Source organism: Balaenoptera acutorostrata, chromosome 13 (genome assembly GCF_949987535.1).
Source record: "Balaenoptera acutorostrata chromosome 13, mBalAcu1.1, whole genome shotgun sequence".
NCBI classification, from domain to species: Eukaryota; Metazoa; Chordata; class Mammalia; order Artiodactyla; family Balaenopteridae; genus Balaenoptera; species Balaenoptera acutorostrata.
In genome coordinates this window covers 2,727,701-2,749,262 of record NC_080076.1, presented here as the reverse complement: position 1 = coordinate 2,749,262, position 21,562 = coordinate 2,727,701, and the positions used below count along the sequence as shown (strand labels likewise).

General features: G+C 43.5%; 1 protein-coding gene across 16 annotated transcripts in view; it reads left to right on the top strand.

Moving 5' to 3' along the window:
• Window positions 1–21,562, top strand: part of ZNF236 (zinc finger protein 236) — a 98,971-nt gene that overhangs the window by 16,163 nt on the left and 61,246 nt on the right. For 11 of the 16 annotated variants that reach the window (XR_009004990.1, XR_009004989.1, XM_057526166.1 and 8 more), the window contains 7 exons: window positions 1,113–1,255; window positions 2,491–2,655; window positions 11,872–12,050; window positions 14,618–14,742; window positions 15,045–15,217; window positions 17,782–17,925; window positions 20,673–20,876. Coding sequence is in view for 14 of the 16 variants with exons in the window: in XM_057526166.1 (XP_057382149.1) it covers window positions 1,113–1,255; window positions 2,491–2,655; window positions 11,872–12,050; window positions 14,618–14,742; window positions 15,045–15,217; window positions 17,782–17,925; window positions 20,673–20,876 (1,133 nt within the window). In the remaining 2 variants the exon portion in view is untranslated. Of the gene's footprint in view, window positions 1–1,112; window positions 1,256–2,490; window positions 2,656–11,871; window positions 12,051–14,617; window positions 14,743–15,044; window positions 15,218–17,781; window positions 17,926–20,672; window positions 20,877–21,562 lie in introns of those variants that run through there. The other 5 variants (XM_057526170.1, XM_057526169.1, XM_057526167.1 and 2 more) reach the window with 3 other exon arrangements.

The following is a 21,562-nucleotide window of genomic DNA, read 5'->3' as shown; positions in this document are numbered from 1 at the left end:
TGCTCTGTCTCCAGCATGGTTTCACCCCACCTCCCATCGTTGGAATTTCACAGCTCTTGCTTTTAAGCAGATTCTGCTGTAGACCAGGAGGACTGTTGGCCAAATAGGGGACTGCAGGCCATTTGCTCAGAACAGGCATGTAAAGGTCTAGAGAAAATGCTGGAATGCTGTGTTCACCACATGGACGTTTGAGAAATAGAAGACATTCCTGAGTTTTATTGAGTCTTAAAATTAACCCCTCACCCTACTTCCAAATTTCTAATATTTTGGGGTCAAGCTGGATACAAAGAGTTGCACGTGACATATTTCTGTCTTTGTCTAGTTAATATGGATTGTATATTTGTGCCGAAATTTTAAGACTTGGAGTATTATTTTCAAGAGTTGAAGACGTTTAGGACGTCTTTATTTTATGACGTTCTTGGTAAATTTTTGTGATTATTGCATATTCTTGTTTGAAAATACTTTTAAGTTTATAGCCATTTACCTAAATGTAAGCACACTGTACACTAGAAAGCACACTGTAAAACTTGAGGATTGTTCAAAGCACTGCAATCCTTTACCTTCCTAAAACCATAACTGTGTGAGAGAACAAAAGTTTTTGCCTTTTTGACTTTATCTTGCTTTGCAGCAGTTTTCAGAGGTAGATTGAATTTGTGAATCAGCTTTTATATTTCTACTAGAGTTTTGTGTACTGAGTGATTTAAGAAACTGGGTTATTGATGAACGCTCAAAGTGACTTAGAGGAGAAGTGCCTCTGTGATTTGTTGTGGCTTAGAAATAGCACTGAGCAGGCAGGCAAGGTTAAGAAACACGATGGCTTTTGTGTGTCGTTGAGTGGGTATTAAGCCTCAGGAGTTTAGTTCCAGGTTTCTAACAGTCCTGTTCACAGGGGTTAGAACCCTGTAGCCCCATGTCTCAGTCATCTCAACGTTTCTCATTTCTAACTTAAAAACATGTCCATTAAAAAAATTTAAGGTACCATTCATTTCATCTGAATTCTCTTATAAATCTGACATAATTTGGTTTCGAAACAATAACCAAATAATTTAGTTTCATTTATGTGCTGAGAATAACAACTGGTATTTATTGTTTATACTTATGCAATTTTATAGATGGAGTTTTAACATTGAATGCGGAGAACACTAATTATGCCTATCAAGTTCCAAACTTCCATAAATGTGAAATCTGTCTGCTATCTTTTCCAAAAGAGTCCCAGTTTCAACGCCACATGAGGGATCACGAGCGAAATGACAAGGTATGTATTCTAAAAAGGGATGTCAAAAATGTGAGCGTTGAAACTGGAGGAATTGTAAAAATCAACATGTAAACATTTTTCTTGTTCCTAAATTGTGGAACATTCCATATTATGTAAATAAGTATTTTGATGTTTTGTTTTTAGTTGTAGTTGTATTTCTACCCATCATTAGATAATGAGAGAAAGTGAGAACTAGTCTGGTGAATCTAATGAAGTTATTTATGAATGGACAAAGAAATAATCTTAAAATGTGACTTTGTTCAGTAGTTTCAATTTCCCTTATCTTGATGTGTTTTTCTCCAGCAGGGAGTGGTACCTTTAAGTGGTCTTGCATTTTAAGAAGGTATTTGAGATGTTTTAGATCTTATTTCCGCAGGGAGCAGCACCCCCTTAAATAGGTATTTGAACTCCCTTGCGGTGCCCCTGGTGGGGTATGTCAAGAGTGTTAGTGTCCTAACGGAATGAGCTGCCTGTTGGTTGGAAAGTGGCAGTTAAAACTACAGTGAAAAGAGTGATTGCCGACTTTTCTCTAGGTTAGGAGGATGTAAGCTAGTGAGCCATCTGAGACCAGAAAAACACCAGGGATCTCTTTTCTGGAGGACGGGATCTGACCAACTCCAGCCTTACTTTCGGCATGAATGATGCTGCTGTAACTATGATAACGTGGTACTGACACCAGTACCCATGGGCGTTACTCTCCCAAGCTGAAGAATCTGAAAACACTGACCCATTAGGGTCCTGATATTTACATGAGAAATACCAGTGATTATCTTTCTACTAGTAAGTGGCAGAATACCTTCCATTTGGGGGAAATTTTAGATGGGGATAAGCAGCTCTGTTAAAATCTAGTGAAAGTTTTCACAATTACTTAGTTTACTTGAAGTGATTTTGTTTACAGCAGTGGAGTTGTCATAAAAGAAGGGAAAAAATCCCACCCAGTGAGTTGAAGTGTCTCACTTTTATTTTCATAGCGGCTACATTCTGATACATTTATATGCAGCATTTCTTATTAGAAATATTTTCTATATAGATGTGGTGTCTCCTTATACTCCTTTGAGAAATTCTGTAAGGAGTTATACTGTGTGCATTTTGGATTTATTGACTTCAGGTCCAGAAAGACTTCAGAAGTTCCTTAGAAAGCTTATCTGTGGATTATGGTGCTTGTTAATATTTGAATGACATTGATTGTGGAAAGATTGTGTTTCAGTGGCTTCTCGACTTTTTTCTCCACCTAGCCACATCGATGTGACCAGTGCCCCCAAACCTTTAATGTTGAGTTCAACTTGACACTTCACAAATGTACCCACAATGGGGAGGATCCCACCTGTCCCGTGTGTAACAAGAAATTCTCCAGAGTGGCTAGTCTCAAAGCACATGTTATGCTGCATGAGAAGGAAGAGGTAATTATTTCAGCCTATACTTTGTTCACTGATTTTTAAAATGCATCTGATCCTTAGTCAGGAGGATGTTAGGGTTAAACTAGTTTTAAAAAGCCTTTCGTATAGGTTTCAAGGAGTCAGTTATCATTAAATTTGCCTTGGCTAGTCTCCAGGTCACTGGTAAAGTGTTTATTTCGGGGTCATGTCAGCACCTTGGGGCAGAGACATTTTAGTGTGTAGTATATTTGGGGGATCAAAGTATGTCCACAGTGGCTGGCAGAGGTGCCCCCCACTCTTTTTTTCTTAATAAAAATTAACTTTTTTAGGATTCTGAGTGGCCAAGAGTAAATTTTCTGCCTCTGAAGATGGTAGAATCTCCTTGCTTGGCTCCTGGATCGTCTGACACGTGGGAATTTGGGAGAAGAGAGGAAATTCTTGATGACCCAAAACAGTTTATGCACCACAGTGAATAGTCCTGAAAGGGCCACAGGCCCAGTCTTGGGACAGAGTGAAGGATGACAGGGACGCGCCGCTGGTGTGCACCAGAGCGGCCTGCCTGCTCTTGGGACGGGCGGGCCCGCTGTGACGTATACACATCTGTTGCTTAAAGTATTACCCCCCATTGTTACCATAGAAAGCTAGGGAAATGCAAAGGTAAAAAGCAGTCACCCAGGGATAATTACAGATAACTGCTTGGTATAGTTTCCTCCTGAGACAGAAAAACATACAGCATTTAAATTGCATATATAAAATTTGCATCCTGAAAATTGAGTTTATTATACTTTGTATATCGGTTTGTGTCTTCTTTTTATGTCTTTAATTTTTTATATAAAATAATTTATTTTTATCTTTTAAAATCTTATTGTATAAGTAATACATGTTTATTTTGGAAAAAGTTAGAAACTAAAGATTAACAAAAGTAACATAAAAGAACCAATAATCACACCAGTGGGAGAGAACGCATATGCAGTTGACCTTTGAACAACGCGGGTCTGAACTGTGCGGGTCCACTTAAACGTGGAGTTTTTCAGTCAGTATGTATGACAGTACTACATGGTGCGAAGTTGGCTGACTCCAAGGATGGGGAACCGTGGGCGTGGAGGGCCACCCTGAAGTTATGCTCGGATTTTCAACTGCGCGAGGTCGGCGCTCTAGACCCTTGTGTTGTTCAAGGGTCAGCTGTGTAGTCTTTCAGGCTTTTTTTTTGGCTATACATATACTTTCCATAATAGTTTATATACCTAAGGATAGTTTTTTTAGTGCAAATACATACTGTTTTGTAACCCACTCTTTTCCTTTAATACATTGTGAATACATCTTTTCCTCTTTCACTTACTGAATCATGAGTGTTTTCCCCATGTCACTATTTTAAATTGCTTTGTTAAAGTCTTCAGCATCTGGATATAGCATCATGATATTTTTACCATTTCCTTTATTATTTAACCTTTAAGTTGTTTATACTTTTTCAGTATTATAAATAATACATCTTTGCATGTACCTTTAATTGTTTCATTAGGATAGATTCCTAGAGTTGGATTTACTGAATTAACAAGGCTTTTTCAAGTTCTTTATAGAATGCCATGCTATGTTTTCGAGAGCGCAAGCTGCTTTATACCTTCTCCTGCAGACTGCAGGCCTGCCTGTCTCACTCATCTGTAGCGCTGTCCAGAAATGGCCATTGTTTTCATATTAAAAGGCAGAAAGTGTCTAATTTTGGAATAAGGTCACACAGTGAGACTCAGACAGCAGAGAAGGGGTTAGAGTGAGACTTAAGTCTCCATCAGGCCCGACTTTGAGCCCTCCTCCCGGGAGCTGCCTGCACAGCAGTCTCTGCTGCACCCCCCAGGGGCTTTCAGTGCGCACACACGTCCCTGCATCCCCAGTGATACCACCCCGCAGCAGTGTCCTGCGCTTTTTCTTCAGTTGACTCTGTCCTAGGTGTGGCTCCAGCAGCCGAGCGGTGTCACGCTGTGCGCACTGTGTGCACCTGTGTCGTGCGCAGCAGGCCTCCGGGTGGGCTGCTTCTGCCCTTTGTGTGTGGCCGCGGTGAGCCGTCTGTTCATTGACAGCTTCCGGGTCTTGTGATGTGCTTAGAAATGCTTCCCGAGTGTACGGTCACTATCTTTTAAAATCCCACCGTGTCTTCTAATGCAGGTCCACAAGCTGTAGGGCGCACCTGTATTTCAGAAATCCTGAGTTCACACTCATTCCTCCACCCCAGTCCCTCTGCACAGGGCGCCCACCTGCCCCGCAGTTCCTGGCTGTGTGTCCCTTCCTCCACAACGGGACGCGGCTCGCAGCAGCGCACACGTCCCTCCCCTCACGCGCTCGGTGGTCCTGTGTTAACACTGGAAGTCGTTTCACAGTTGCTTGGCCCAAACCACTGTACGTGAAGCGCGTTTCGGATTTGAAGTCAGTACAGGGTTGTTGCATTTGTTTGCTTTCTCTTTTAGGCCCCCTTGCCATTCTTATGATCTGCGGCCCTCAGATTACTGCCCTCAATTAGGGTCGGGCTCGTACGACCAGCGACAGCCCCATGCAGGCAGAGTAGGGATTGAGGGCCGGGGAGTTAGTCTTTGAACATTAGGGTGGTAAGTAGTAGCCGTCAAAAAGATGCAAACAAGGGGCACTCAGGAGACTGGCTCCGTTCTGTAACCCCACCCCATTCCTGGGACCGCGTTCTTGGTTTCCAGTTTGACTTTGCTGTATTTCTCTTTGTAATGATAAACAAATGCTTGTATGTTTCTTATTTTACTTTTCTGGTTTATTATTAATGTGGACTTTAGAATTTTGCCTAATTAAAAATTAATTGGTATTTTAATTTTGATTGCATTAAATTTTCCGATTGTTAAAGGGGAGAATTGAACATGTTTAAAATATTGAATCTTTATTGTCAAAACATTCAGTAATGTTTTGTTCAGATGGGTTCAGCACATTATTTAAATTTGTTCTTAAATGTTTTAACATTTTTTAAAAATATCATTTAACAGGTCTTTCAAATATGTATTATTTGTTATCTGTCTATAGGAAAGCAGTGCATTTTTGTATATTAGTTTTGTAGCCTGCTATTCTACCAGATTCTCTGAGTTTTCAGGTGTACAACCTCATCTACAAGTAATAATTAGGTGATGAGATTTTTGGTTTTGTTTTGTTTTCACCTAGTACATGGGGGGTTTTAAAGTAAACCAGATCTCACCCCTCGAATTTTCGAACAGTTTTGAAATAGTTGCAGGCATCACGTTACTACTGCACCTCTAAATATTTCAGTTGTATCCCCTAAAAACAAAGACACTTTTCCTCATTATCACAAAACAGTTACCACACTCAAGAATTTAACATTGCTCTAATAATCCATCTTCAGACATCGCCATTGGGAGGGGCAAGGACTGACTTCCTATGAGAGTAGGTGGAGAAGGGAGTTGTGAGCAGAAGAGATACCTCTGCCTTTGACCCTGGAAGAAAAGCGTGAGGACAGGTTCAGGTGGACAGGGGACGCAGGTGTGACAGTGGGAGTCCAGGCCCTGCCTGCTGGCTTAGGGCAGCTTTCCCTTTCTCGGTTTGCAGCTTCCTTAGTCTCTGTGTCTCAGCAAGTTTTTCACTGAGCCAAACACTAAGAGTTCTTTTTCTGAAGTAGTTAAATCTAAGAGGTCCAATTAGTATTTATGTCTTAAGTAACTTAGTAGCCATTTGAAAAACTACTGTATGTAAATTAGGTACTGCGTAGCTTTTTAAACCCTGAAATTTCCTGTTTCACGTTGATTTTCACTCATTCCCTGCTTTTTAACCACAGCAACTACTGCAAGCCAGCTTCACAACGTTACGATGTCATTGAAACTGAACGGTATTGAGCCAGTCGTCCACGTGACGTGGGACGGTTGTCGAGGGTCGTGTTTCTTCCCTTGAGGGCGTCTGCTGTCCCTTGGCCCCTGCGAGTTTGTCATGGTCACTGCCTCCTCCCTCTCGGGCTGGATTGGGGCTGCACAGCCTCACTTTTCTCTGTGAAATGGAGACGTTGCCTTGTCTTCACAGAAGAATGAGGTGGTTGGAGAGAGGCATGGGTATGGGAAGCCTGCTTTTGGGAAGTGGGAACAGAGCCTGACCAGGGACAGATATGTGGGTTGTGTTACGTGGGTTGCGTTACACGTACTACAGGGATCATGGCTGCGAACGGATCTGTGTGTGTTGGGTGGGAGGGGAGCATGTGGCTTCCTCACAGCGTCCTTCAGCCCGGTAGGAGGTCAGATGGTTGTTTGCATCAAGGTTCCGGTTTACGAAGCGTGTGTGACCGGATAGCGAATGGGTCAGGTGTTGGCAGAGGGTTGAAATGATGTAACATGCGGTCTAGGCCGGATCAGCAAGGGGGTGAAGCCTGGTGTGTGTGTGTGTATGTGTGTGTGTGGTGTGTGTGTGTGTGTGTGTGTGTGTGTGTGTGTGTGAGAATCCTCTAGGGGGCTCACGGCGGCGGGTGGGGTGGGGGGAGGTGCTTGAAGCAGTTCCACCTGTGCCGGCGCCCCGCGTGGACCCAGCCCTGGGGGTGATGGTATAGGGCGGGTGTGGAGCCGAGGCCCCGCACCTCTGCCAGCCTCACACCACCGATGCAGGCCAGCGAAACTGCTGTGCTCCATCCTAATGCTTCTTCAGATACACCTTTAAAATTTTTCTCTGCCTCCTCCATAACTGGAAAGAGAAATAATGGTAATTCATCATTTCCAGACGCTCTTAGGTTTTTATACCTTATTTTCAAAACTTTCCCTTCATTCTGTTTTCTCTTCCACACCCTTTGTCCGGATTCTTTTCCAGACTGTCCCCCCAGTGGAGCTCACAGTCTCTGATGTCTGCTTTCACCCCGTGTGCTTGTGTCGGTCTCTCGTTGCTGTGACGTTGTCTCCTGAGGTGGCAGCCCCGTCACGCGCAGCAGCTGTGACGGCAGCTTGTGCAGCCTGGTCTCATCTGAATCCTCATTGCGTTGGTGAAGCTCCAGCTGTCTTTGTCTTTCACTGTTGTAGGAACGTAAACAGTTCATAGTTTCTGACTCCAGATTTTTTTTTTTTCCAAAAGGCCTTTGAGGAACGTAAACAGTTCATAGTTTCTGACGTCCAATTTTTTTTCCCCAAAAGGCCTTTGAGAAGCGTGTATTTTCTGAAACCAGTTGACTTTCATTTCTATTACTACTAACCTCTCTTCTATTTTCTCTCTTGGAATATAACAGATTCTCTCTTAGATCAGTAAATAATCACAGGAGAGGAAAAGGGTTGGAATAGTCAGAAGAGAGGCTTTTGTGTAACTGTGGTTTGAAGCTGGGAATGGAAACTGTGAAAATGCTTTATCTTCTTGCCCTTGCGCCACTGTGCTGCCGGGGAGAAGGCTCTGGAAGTTGAGAAGTGATATTCAGTAACTTGACCTTAGTAACCCCATGCTGAACAGGAATTCAGGACTAGTGATTTCTCATGAGCAGAACAACAACAACAGAAAAGGTTTGCAGTGCTTATTTGTGATGTGAAAATGTGTTGGCAATATGTAAAAAATAGGGCGCTCTTTTTAAGAAAAAGCGTTGTGTTCGGGTACAGGTTCGGAGTTTTCCTCTCTCACCTAACAGTCTGGTGTTGTACAGTACAGAGCTGGTGGGGAGGCCGAGGTAGTCCAGGACCCCACATGCTCTGCTCTCTTTGAGTGTTTCTTGTACAGTGTGGCTTACAGTGGAGGGAGGGAGGGAGGGAGGGAGGTGGCCCGCCTGCTGTGGGAAGGCCAGGTCCAGAGGCGGAGGGTAACAAGTCAGGGTTTATCTCGTGATTGTAAGTCGTTAGTGAAAGCCTGCTGCCATCCTGTCGAGTGGAAGGAGCATGGTCGCCACACAGGTGGTTAGCGTTAGGAAAGTCGGCACCCAGCCGCGTGCTCAGCTAAGAAACCCATTATTGTACAGAAGAAGAACAGATACCGGAACACAATTATCAGTCTTTTCTGTGTATGTTAAATAATGCATTTTAGCTACCTTTGCCTGTTTTGGATGTTTTTATTTCTTAGTTAATTGATTTGAATGTGGTATATTAGTATCGACTACAGGAATAATTCCTTAGCTTTAGTTGCACTTAAAATGAACTGATAAGAATCCAGCTAAGATGAAGTAGACCCTTTGTGCCCCTCTTACAACTGAAAATACCTAGAGATCACACAGCCAAGAGATCTAGAGGCTCCTGAGGGTGGGAAGAAGGAGGCGGGCAGCTGAGGGCTTTCAGGACTTGAGGAACATGTGGCAGGGAGTCCCCTGAGCTGCTTTTTGCCTGCCGTCCTGTGGACAGGGTGCTGGAAGAGCCTGTAGCCTTCTGCCACCAGGCATAGACGGAAACACGCCAGAAGATTGCTTGCCAACAGCCCAAACTGGGAAGAGGGTGGCCTCACAAGAGAAAATCCTGTTGACACTGCCAACCCTATTCCAGCCAAGTACCCACTGACGAACTCGGCAGGGCTGAGGGGAGAGCGATCGTCCACCCCATCCGGCTCCCTGTCCCCTGGAAGCAGATGGCCCTCTGCTCCCCTGACCCCGGGGATTCAGTCGGGAGCTAATCTTGCATCCGTCTCCTGGCGGAAGGAGGTGGCACCCAGATCCCCCCCTCCGATGGTGTTAGAGAGCCCGGCTGGAAGCTGGCCTTACATCCTCTGCCGGGCAGAAGCAGGGCCTGTTCTGATTCCCCGCCTGTGTAGTCTCTCCACCGGCAGCACCGAGACTCAGCCAGGTGATGCAGGATGGACCGGTCTGCACGGTGCTTCCCGCCCCCCTCACAGGGCAGAGGGGCCCTGTGAGGTGGCCCTCCACTCCCCAGCCCGTCCTGCCTCTGGACAGGGTGGCACCTGCCAAGAGAGGAGCCCAGTGGACTGTGGTGGAAACCAGTGCTGCCGGGGCTAGAGGAGGGCGGTGTCCTGTGGGGTGGGCTAAGGTTTTTCTCCTGCACTGAGTGCCATTTTGAGGCAGACTCCTGTAGGAAGGGAAGGATGGCTGCTGAGAAAGCCCGGGCAGGAGCAAGGACAGCACTTGGGCACTGGAGCCTGGGGGCTCTGAGAGAAGGAAGGGGGGTGCAGAGAAAGGTCATGGGTGGCCCCGGGGGAGGGGAGGCAGGAAGGGCAAGTGTTACGGGGTGAGTAGCCTAAAGGCGGTTAGTATTTATCGTATTTTATACTCTGTTTGACTTTAAAAAATTATTATATCTTCAGCCAGATGGGGGTTGATAAGAATGCCATATGTTTCCCTGGATGATCTGCTGGGCACTTAGCGATCACTGGAATTCCCCCAGGACCACCTGCTTCTGGGGCAGGCACTAGCCACTGCCTCTGCCTCTGCCTAGAGGGCCTGCCGGGAGCTCCGACTGCGGGGAACGCAGTAAAGTGGACGTCCGCCAGCTGCCCACAGGCCTTGCACTCCCCACTAAGACTTGCTCGAGGTGCCAGGTCCTGGGCAGGGAGGGAGGCCCAACCTGGCTCCTGGGTCTGGCTGGGTGTAACACGGCGGCAGCACGAAACCTTCCATCATGAGGCCTGTTTCGGTTGTGGCCCAGCATGTACTTGATCCTGCTTTCGCCGTATGAGCAAATTGTACATAAACCAGAGTTTCCACTCAGAAAATTCTGATCAATTTCTGAGTAATATCCATGTAGATGTCTCCTGAAATATACTAATCTGCTCATTTGGTGAAAAAGTACCTGAAAAGAGGATGGGTCTGAGCCAAAGCAATGAGAGAAGCACGGTGCGGGTGGGAGGGTAACAAGTCAGGGTTTATCTTGTGTGTAAGTCATTAGTGAAAGGAGAATACTTTGCTGTACAGATTCAGGGTGTGGATGTCCCCAGTGCCACACTCAAGATAGGCAGCAAATTTTGTTAGGTGGTTTTTAAATTTTTGACAGTTCCCAAGAAAGAGATCTCTTTATTATCAGCAAGATACTAACAAGATAGTAGTTCATTATTTCCTTAAATTATTATATAGTAACACTAATTTAAAGTTACTTAAGTTGACGTCATTATTGGATTGCTCAGAGTATTCCATTCATCCTTGTCTTTTCTGCAAAGGATGCTCTGAGTAGTATCAGTGAACAACCTCATGTTAATGCTCTTTCTATGCATTTACGAGACTGTCAGGTGCAGTAATTAGAAGACAGTCTGATGGGAAGAAATAGCTATATATTTTGTTGTTTGGAAATAATAGTTTATGCTCATTGACAAGTTACACTCATTCTTTTCCATGTTTGGATCATTTAAATAAATAATTGTATTATAGAAGGTCACATGAGTAAACTCATTGAACTTTGTACTGAGTCAGCAGTTCATTACTGAGTACTTCCTCTGTGCCAGGCACCGTTCAGCATCTTACATGCATCATTGTACTTAACTTTATAACAACCCTGTGAGGGCAGGCATTGCTGTCACCACTGTTTCACAGACTTTGAGCAGGCAACACCCCCAGATACACACAGCTGGTGACTGGCAGCCTTCACGTGAACCAAGACCCAACTCCAGAACATCTGGACCAGTGCTATCCTAATTGAAATCTGAGTAATTTAAAATTTATAGTGGCTATATTTCCAAAAGTTAAAACAGATGAAATACATTTTATTTTAATATATTTATGAAAATATATCCAAAATATTCTAATTCAAATGTTAACAGTTGAGCTATTTTACATTCTTCCTTTTTTTTTCAGTAAGTCTTTGAAATCCTGTGTGTATTTTATACTTATTCCATAGCTCTGTTCAGGTGCTCAGCCAGGCACTTCTGGACAGAGTCGCGGACTTTTCGTAATCGACTACCCATAAACCAGATTGAAAGAATGATAGGTGTTTCCATTTAAAAATTTACCAGCTGTCATTTTGTTTTAAGGTAGTCTGTTAAACTGTCATCTTAATTTAAATTCTTTCCTGACCCTTTTGTGGTATTGAAGTCATTCTGCTTCTCTTTAAAGTTTTCACAGCATAGATGGACAAAATGCCATTTACCCAGCAGCCAGTTTGAAACAATTCGCTTTGCTCAGATATTGTATTGTTCTCTCATCCTTTTCCCTATGTTTCTATCAGGAAAGAGATCATTTTTATATGTTCATATGTGGACATGATGGTATATTTGTTGAGAGGTGAAATAGTGTTTGTTCCAGAGGAAAGCATACTTTGTGTATCAGCCATTTACAGTGTGAGTTCTTTCAAGAGGCGATGGCTCTGAAGTGTTGGCTGTGCTCATGGGCGGTCTTTCCCTTTGCAGAACCTCATCTGCTCTGAGTGTGGGGATGAGTTCACCCTGCAGAGCCAGCTGGCCGTCCACATGGAGGAGCACCGCCAGGAGCTGGCTGCGAGCCGGACTCACGCCTGCAAGGCCTGCGGGGAGGGGTTCGAGACGCCACCGCAGCTGAAGGAGCACATGAAGACTCACTATAAAGTTAGGTGTGAGCCTTTGCTTGGGCTAGAAACAATTATACAGCACATTAAAAATGGGCCTGCTTTGCTATGATTGGTTGATCGGTTACATGTCTTGGCTGCTTTAGAAACAAGAACAGGGCAACTCATCTCACGTGGTGTCGGGATGTCTTTCATAGCATGTGTTATGTGTCGGGTCTACAGTAGGACAGGAAAGGTCGAAAATTTAAATGTCATACTGTGTGGGTAGACGTTTTTAGCTATATTAAAATGTTAAAAGGTGTAGAACAAAGTATTATTGGCAATACATTTTTATGGGCAGGTAACAAGGTGTGTAGAGTGGATTCACAAAGGCCACATTAGCACCCTTTTTACTGAATTGGTTTATTTATACTACCTATTTAGAACGCACATGTTTAAATAGTTACTGTGCTTAGTGTGTATATAAATATATAAGTAAAACTTCATTTAATCATTACAAACAACCCTTCAGGCCTGATACTTTTATGTCCCCATTTTGCAGATGAGAAAAGGTAGGCTAGAGAGACCAAGTAACTTTCCCAAGGTTTTACAGCCATAAGTCAAGTGTTAGGGATTTAATCCCTAATAGTCTGGCTTTAGTGCTCATAATATTAGCAACCACACCTATATTTACATACATATATACATTTATTCCTAGTAAAACTTAACATGGCTTCGAAATTTTGTATTTGACCTATTCCTGATTATATATTTTTTACTGCTATTTCCTTTTCTTAATGATATGAAATGCAGAGTTGTTCCTGGCCCTTTGTGCTAAGTTAGCTAATGGTGATGATCAGTGGTCACACTCGTTGAGCTGATCTCTACAACAAACTATAAAAGCCCGTATTGATTAACTTTTTAATGACAGTATCATCAGTTTAACTTGCCACCCTTCCAAGCTCCAATATTTAGGAGCTATCTGTGCTGTTTAACAACCAGCACCACCACAGCAAAAGGTCCCACACCAGTTGACAAAGCTTGTAAAGTGCCTGAATGCTTTGTAGTAGTTTATGTATTCTCTTCGGCACTGTGTTTTGGAAGCGTGGACTGCACATCTCCATATGGTCAAAGTTCTCCTGTCTTTCCCACTCCCTTCATGTTACTGGTTGTTGACTAATGTGGTTCCCACCTGATGCTTCGTTATTTCGGAGATTTTTAAACTCCCAAAATATAATGCGTGTGTCCTGTCACACTAGATTTTTATTTTGGTGACGTTCTAGCACAGGCACTGTTGATTGTCCCCAAAGGTCTTGGAGAGGCGACTGAAGGTACTTATGTGGCCACCGTGCGCTAGAGCGCGCTGGCTGCTGGGCCTTCCGGGGGCCAGGCCGGCCGCCTCCGTCTCGCGGAGCTGCCGTTTAGCAGGGGAGAGAGACAGTGACCAAGCAAGCGGATTAGCCAGTGCGGGTTTCAGACAGTGGGCGTGTTGAGAAGGAAGTAAATTGGATTCACCTGGGGTGACGCTTCAGGGCTGGGGCAGTCGCTGAGGCGCCTGTCTGATGTAGGCCTTTCTGAGGAGGACCATTTGGAGTGGGACCCAGGTGAGGAGGAGGGGCATGCGGGCCTGCAGGTCTGGGGAGGGGCGTTCTGGGCCTGGTGGGCGGGGAGGGGGGCACTTGCCACAGTCTGAGCCGCAGGGGGAGGCCGGTGTGATGGGAGCCGGCTGCGGGGTGGAGTGGAGCTCACGGGGCTGAGTGCGAGGCGGCAGGGTCTTGGAGCTGGAGGGCGCTGAGCCCATCCGGGAACGCGGGTGTTACCCCGAGGGCAGTGGGAAAACTTGGGAGGGTTCTGCACACGGATCCGGCTGCCCAGCCTTCAGGCCGCGGCCTGGCTGCCGTGTGGGTGAGGTTGAAGCAGGGAGACCCGTGGGTCGGGGCCACAGAATGACGGCGCCGCTCTAGGGCCACGCTGCTGGCTGCAGGGTGGAGAGGCGGGAGCTTCTTTGGAGGTGTTTTGGGGTGAGATCAGCAGCTTTTGGAGATGGACTTGAAGTCGGGGTGAGGGAGAAGGAAGAATCCAGTGTAACTTCTAAGGTTTAATTCACAGCTGGGAGCTGCCGTCTCCTGTTGTGGAACGGAGCAGGCTGAGAATAAACAGGGTTTCATTTGGGACTTGCTAGGTTTGAGGCGCCGGGGAGCCTTCAGGAGATGTCAAGTAGAGAGTTAGGTGCCCAGGGCTGGCGCTCAGAGGAGGGATCTGAGTTGCTGGAGATGGAACCTTGGAGATCATCGGCATCCAGGAGGAGCCTGGAGCAGGCAGCGCACACTCGTGTCGGCGTAGAACTCACACCTGCACAGGTCTTTGTGTTTGATCATCACAGGGGAAGCTTTATCTAGAAGAGACATTCCGACTTGCCTCCTCCCCGACCAAAACAATGAGTGTTATGATATTGATACACAAAACTAATACATGTATGTGTGTGTGTGTGTCCTACACACTTATATGTGATTGATTTCTCATTAAAGCACGTTCTGATGGCCAGTTGGCTAACCTTTCCCATAGGATTTTGATTTAGAAGTGGTGACACAAGGGATTTGACTTACTGAGTATTTTCCCTCTATGTATACTAGGGTGTCAAGTACAAGGTCTTATAATCGGAACATCGACAGGAGTGGATTCACGTATTCATGCCCACACTGTGGAAAGACGTTCCAAAAGCCAAGTCAGTTAACTCGGCATATTAGGATACACACAGGTACGAGATGCATTTACTTTTGGGTGATTTCCCGTGGGACCTTAAGGGAAGAAAAGGTGCTTTAGAGCCAGCTAGACCTGAAATTTAATCTTGCCTTTTCCGTAGTTTGCTGATAACCTTGGTGTTACTTGTGAGATTTTGAGTAGGTGGTGGGATGTGTGAGTCTGCGGCCACAGGGTAACGTTCTGCCTGGAGGGGTAGGTTCGGGGTCTTGAGTGTGGGTAACTTAAGTACTTTCTTTTAATCCATCAGATGCTCGCACGGTATGGAATGATATTTTGATCATTTTTCTCCCTCTCTAGGTGAAAGACCATTTAAATGTAGCGAATGTGGAAAAGCTTTTAACCAGAAGGGGGCGCTGCAAACTCACATGATTAAGCATACAGGTGAAAAACCCCACGCCTGTGCCTTTTGTCCTGCCGCTTTTTCTCAGAAAGGGAATCTCCAGTCACACGTGCAGAGAGTTCACTCAGAGGTAAGCGTCACACTTGGGGGTGTGGTCCTCACAGGTGTGCAGTATGTCACAGGCTGCACGGATGGCTCTTGAGTTAAGAGTGAACCTGAGAAATTCTCCATTTTAAATGTAGATGAAGAGTTTGTGCAGAGCAGACCCTGTTTAAAAAAATACATATATATGTATATGTACACATACGCACACAGACATACACACATATACACATACACACAAGACATACACACATATACACAGATACACACACACATATATACACACACATATACACACACACATATACACATACGCACACATACACACATACACACACACATACACATAAGCACACAGACATACACGGACACATATACACATACGCACACAGACATACATGCACACACATACACATACACACACAGACATACACACATACATGCACACATACACGTACGCACACAGACATACACACACATATACACATACAAGACATACACACATAGACACACACAGATATACACACACATATACACACGTATACTCACAGATATACACACATATATATACACACATACACACACATATACGCACACACACATATATATACACACGTTTGAACCTTTCTGGCTTATTATACATGGGAGAAATATAAAATACTATTTTTGTCTTTTTACCAACAGTATTATAGCTCTGATGAGTAAATGTGTGGAAATAATCCTAATACCATTCTTATGGTCCATCAGTCTGAGTGCTAGCCTGTGTCATCCCTTTAGTGAACCTGAAACACAGACACTTCCAAGTGTAAGAAATTGAAAGACAAGAAAGGAAATTGAGGAGAAAGTATTTTTGTGGCGCTAGTATTTCTGACCTTGCATATGGGCCCTTTCACATTTTCTATCGAGCAGAGTCCTGGTCGGTGTACTTCCCTCCATGCTGCATGTTAGCTAGCTATTTCAGCCAAACTGATGTTCCTAAGTTTTTTGTTGTCTCCAGGTAATACTGATTTGCAAACTCTGGAAGTATTTCTCTTAAACTGGTTCAGCTTTGCTCTTATTATTATTTTTTAAAATATTTATTTATTTATTTATTTTTGGCTGCATCGGGCTCTTTGTTGCGGCGTGCAGGCTTCTCTCTGGTGGCCTGTGGGCCTCTCTCTAGTTGCAGCGTGCGGGCTCAGTAGCCCTGCGGCATGTGGAATCTTAGTTCCCTGACCAGGGATCGAACCCATGTCCCATGCATTGGAAGGTGGATTCTTAGCCACTGGACCACCAGGGAAGTCCCCACCTTTGCTCTTATTAATTGTCATGATTTGGTGTCTTATTTAGTCTAATTGTAGATTATGAAGAAATACTTAAGCAACACAAATACTTTTATCATGGATCATTTATTTTATATAACTATAATACTTTGGAGGATGAAAAGTATCACATTCCTAAAAGCATATGTATATCTTTTAATTTTTTCCTTGGAGTAAATCCTTAAGTAACGCTAAAATGAAGAAAACCCTACATACTTCATATAGTTTGTAAAGAGACTGAGAATTTCATATGCAATGAAGTTGCTTTTGAAGACTAAGTTTTATTATCTAAGACCCAGAGGCACTAGGAAGAGCGTATACATATTCGTGAGGTTACCTTTCGATCTGAGAAGAATAAATTTGGGCCGTGTAAGTGACTCTTGTGGAGCTCCCTCTGTGTAAAGGTGATTGCTGAGGAGTAACAGTGTGTTTAAATGCACAGCACCTGGAAAACGGCACCTTGGAACAGTCCCAGGGCGTGCTCGTTGCTGCTCCCGGCTTTAGGAAACCCTTTCAGGGAAGGCCGGGGACTCGCCTGCCCCCAGCCTGGGGACACCCTGGGACCTGCGGTGGGACAGGAACAACCTCTAAAGAGTGTTTGTAACATTATCTAATTCTGTGATGAGTCTAAAGCTGTAAAGTTCATTCTTAACAAGGTGCTAGGTGGAATGGGAGGTCTTAGCCAAGTTCAGAGCCGGCTGGGCTTGTTGAGTAGTGCAGAGAGGATATTGCAGGTGCTTCCTCTGTGCCTGGGTGGCCCTGTCCGTGTTACTGCTCTGTATTCCACTCTTGGCTCTGTCACAGTGTTAAAAAGTAGTCACTATAAAAAAAAAAAAAAAAAAAGTAGTCCCTGCCGTGGACTATTGGAATTGGTGATGGAAAATGTATACATTGTGTGGCCATCCATCCTGACTTGTATGTTCAAGGCTCAGAGTAAAATTATATCTAACTGTCTGGCCTTCGTTATTGAACACTGTGCTTGACCGTTTAAGAAGTTGAGAACATGTCAGACATTTTTTTACTAGAGCACAATAACTGAAAACTATGATTTTTCACTTGAACCAGTTCTGATTTATAGAAAAGACTGAAATTTCAATTAATCTCATACTGGCAATATTGTTTAAAGAGTTGGGTCATTGATTCTAGACCTATCTAACTTATAAGAAAAGGTATGATAAAGGGTTAGATTATTTCTGTCATTTTAATTGAATGGTAAATTATGATTTGCCATAATTTAAATATTTTAATCTAACAATTGTAAAAACTTATTTTCTCTTTTTTCTTTTTTAAGGTCAAGAGTGGCCCTACCTATAATTGTACAGAATGTAGTTGTGTATTTAAAAGTTTAGGTAGCTTGAACACTCATATCAGCAAGATGCATATGGGTGGGCCACAGAATTCAACAAGTGCTGCAGAGACTGCTCACGTTTTAACGGTAAGCTTAGTACGCTGGTTGATAGAAGGTATTCTTTTACCAAAATCTGTCATCTTAATTATGACCTTGAAAATTGAATATTATTTAGAATAGTATTTAGTACCATAAAGGTGCTATGAAAGTTTCCTATATGGAAGTATGGTGCTACCTTTATTTGTTTGTTTAATGAGTGAAAGGAAATCAAATTTTTAAAAACTTTAGAATAATATTACGTGATTCTGATTTATGGACTGTCATCTGAACCGGTTAGAAATAAGACAAAATGTAATCATGTAATCATTAATTTATGAAATTATAGTTCCTACAGTGTTATTGATGATTATTATTGAATATTCTTTATCCTTATGTTATTATTTTAAGAATCACTTCTCTCTTTAAAGTAATATTTCTCCAGGTCTAATGTGACAGTGATACTTTTTCCTGAGACCTTGGACTTTTGGGAAACTCAATTGTATTTTTCAGTACATGTATTTAAAATTGTATGACCCCCCAAACACACCCCCTTTTACTCCTTTTTTGTAGACTTTCATAGCTCAGCCTTGATCTGCTACTTCTACTACCCTCTCAATTGATCATAAATGGCAGCATCTAAGCATAGAGTTCAGTGTCCTAACCAACAGCAGAGACTTTGGACGTACAAGTCTCAGGAGTGTTGAAGTAGCTCATGAATGCCGTCTGACGATAGTCTGTGTTAAGTCATCAGCTGCCTCCTACCAAACTAGAAAATAGGCCTAGTTTGTATTTAGTTCCCAAGCATGAAGTTCACATTTAGTGTTTACTTTTTCTTTTCTTTTCTCACAATATTTGCAGCTTAAGATGATTCCTCAACTTACTCTTGATCAGGGAGGATGTTGTAAAGAAGTTCTAAAACTGGAGAAATAATTAGAGTCTAATAATTATGTCTTAAATTCTAGTTTGGACTGAGTATTTTTTAAATAAAATTTTCAATGTATAAATCAAGCAAATATTCATTTCCTCTGGCAGTATGCAAATCAAATATGTAGATGTAGTGAATTACTTGGAATGATAATGCAAATCATTTTTTAAATTTATAGTCTCAGTAAAAAAACTGAAACTGTAGTATAGGGGTTTGGAAACCTGGGATCCACGCCACCTTTTACCCTCATCTGCGTGTGTAAAAGCGCTCTGTGTCAGGTTATACGTACCGTTTTTCAGGACTGTCTAGGGATCAGTGTTCAGCCTCCTGAACACTGTCTCTTATTTTTCCTCTCCCATTTTCTAAATCTTGACCTTTTTGCTTTACTTTGGAGGGTTTTTTTCAACTTTGTCTTATAATTCTTTCCTTGAATTTTTTTTAAGCTAGTAAGGTTTTTAATTTCTGAGATCTTTCCTTGTGATCTGATTGTTTCTTTTTCAAGATACTCTTTTCTGGTTTGATGTACTTTCCTTTGAAATCTAATCAGCATTTTCTTTTAAAAGTTCTCTTCTAGTCATTGAATTGTCTGTCTTGTGCATCTCCCCACTCCTCCTTCTTTCAGATGTCTTATAGTTCTTGATTGCCTGTATTTAAGAAGGGGGCATCAGGAAGCCTGCCTCTGAACTTTTTATGCGTGAACAGAGCTGGTTGAACTCCAGGGTTACTTATAATTGGCCAGGGAACCAGCTCTTAAAATTGGGGTCCCTGGTGGCAGAATGTAAAAGATTTTTTGTTTAATCTACGGAACTAAGGGCCACAAAGGGTGCCCTAGCTCTCCCCAAATAGTTTTTTCATTTTTATCTCTTTTAGAGGCAATCCCCCATTTTTTTGCCTGAAGGTAAGTGCCTAATTGCCATCTGTTCTATGGAGGAAGACAGGGGATTCATTGTCAGTGTTAAGTATTTTAATTAATAGACTTTATTTTTTGGAGCAGTTTTAGGTTAATAGTAAAAGTGAGCGGAAAGTACAGAAAACTCCTGTAGACTCCTCTCCAGCAACTCACATAAGTTATTATCCCCATTATCGCACCTTGCATTGGTGTGGTGCATTTGTTACAACTGAGGGATGCGCACTGGTGCGTTATTATTAACCAAAGCCCGCAGTTTATGTCAGGGCTCGCTCTCGGTGGAGCGCGCCCCGTCAGTTGGGCCGGTGTAGAACGCCCTGTTACCCACCATTACAGCATGGCACAGGGCAGGTCTCTGCCCCTGCCCTCGTCTGTGTATGCGTTTCACGTTCCTGGGTTTCTGAGGAATCAGATCAGCTCTCTCTTCACGTGTTCTTGGCTGTAGCTTTACAGAGCATTTATTCCTCCAATGCCCCTGTTTTTCGGGAATTAAAAAAATTTTTTTAAACCACAGTGATTTCTTTCTTATTTTCTATATTTTGCAACTCTTTTACTCCTTCATTTTAATGGACTAAGAGGGAGATGAGGTCTGTGCGCCTCACCCCATCTGGAAGGAATGGTCTCTGCCACCACTTACAGGACGTGAATTGTGCTAGAAACATTCATTGAGTATATTTTTTTAAGGGCCAGTTTTGTGTCTAACTTAAAAATCAGTGAGGCATTTTATTTAAAATTTATGTTTGGATATGTATAGCTGATTCACTTTGTTATACAGCAGAAACTAACACACCATTGTAAAGCAATTATACTCCAATAAAGATGTTAAAAAAAAATGTGGGATACTAATTTTGGGATTTTAATGCTCATAAGGGAGATATGCCTGTTTCTTTCCTTTTTTAAAAAAATTGGTGTACAAATTAACGTAATTGTTTGTATTTTTAACGAAATGTTGCTGTGTTTCAGGCCACGCTGTTCCAGACTTTACCTCTTCAGCAGACGGAAGCCCAGGTCGCGTCTGCTCCGAGTCAGCAGAGTTCCCAGGCGGTGGCCGATGTCATCCAGCAGCTGCTGGAGCTGTCGGAGCCGGGGCCTGCGGGGTCCAGCCAGCCGCCTCAGGCTGCCCAGCAGCTGAGCATCACGGTGGGGGTCAGCCAGGACATCCTGCAGGTGAGACACACTTACCTGCTCCGGTCTGTGTTTCTCAGCGACTGGGTATCATCACTGAACGCAACATATTCAGGTCTTGTCAAAGGAAAGGGATCTTCCTTAAAAATGTGTCGTAATTGAAAAAATTACATTGAAACAAAATATGCTTGTTTGATTACTTATGGACAGTGCAGTATTTGAAATGATTTATTACTCGCTAAATAAAAAGTTTAGAACTCTAATTTCTTCTCTGTAAGTGAATTTTCTTGAAAAGTGTAGGCTTTTCAGAACTTCCTTGTATCTATCCGTGTTGACAGAGGGTAAGGAATATTTCATCCTTTCCCGCCGCGCATCCTTGGAGATAGCACTGCCTGTCTTGACAGTGTGTGAGCGTCCCTGCTCGTGTGGCGCTGGAGCGCGTGGAGGGCAGAGGGCTCTTCTGAGTCTTCTTCCCAGCCCAGCTCCGTAGTCACCGCCTTCATTCCCAAGCAGAGACGGCCTTCTCTCTCCTCTCCCTCTGTTTACTTACTGATGTGAACCCTAACCTCTCCCCTCTACCTTTGTGGTGACAAGTTGGCCAGGGTGTGAAGAATCTCAGGTTGTCATGACGGCTGATGTCGTGAGGGTGACCCCGCTGTGGTTTCAACCAGTGATTCCTAAATGTGTTACAGACAACTAGAGTTGTCTGAGAGAAAATTGCTAAAAGG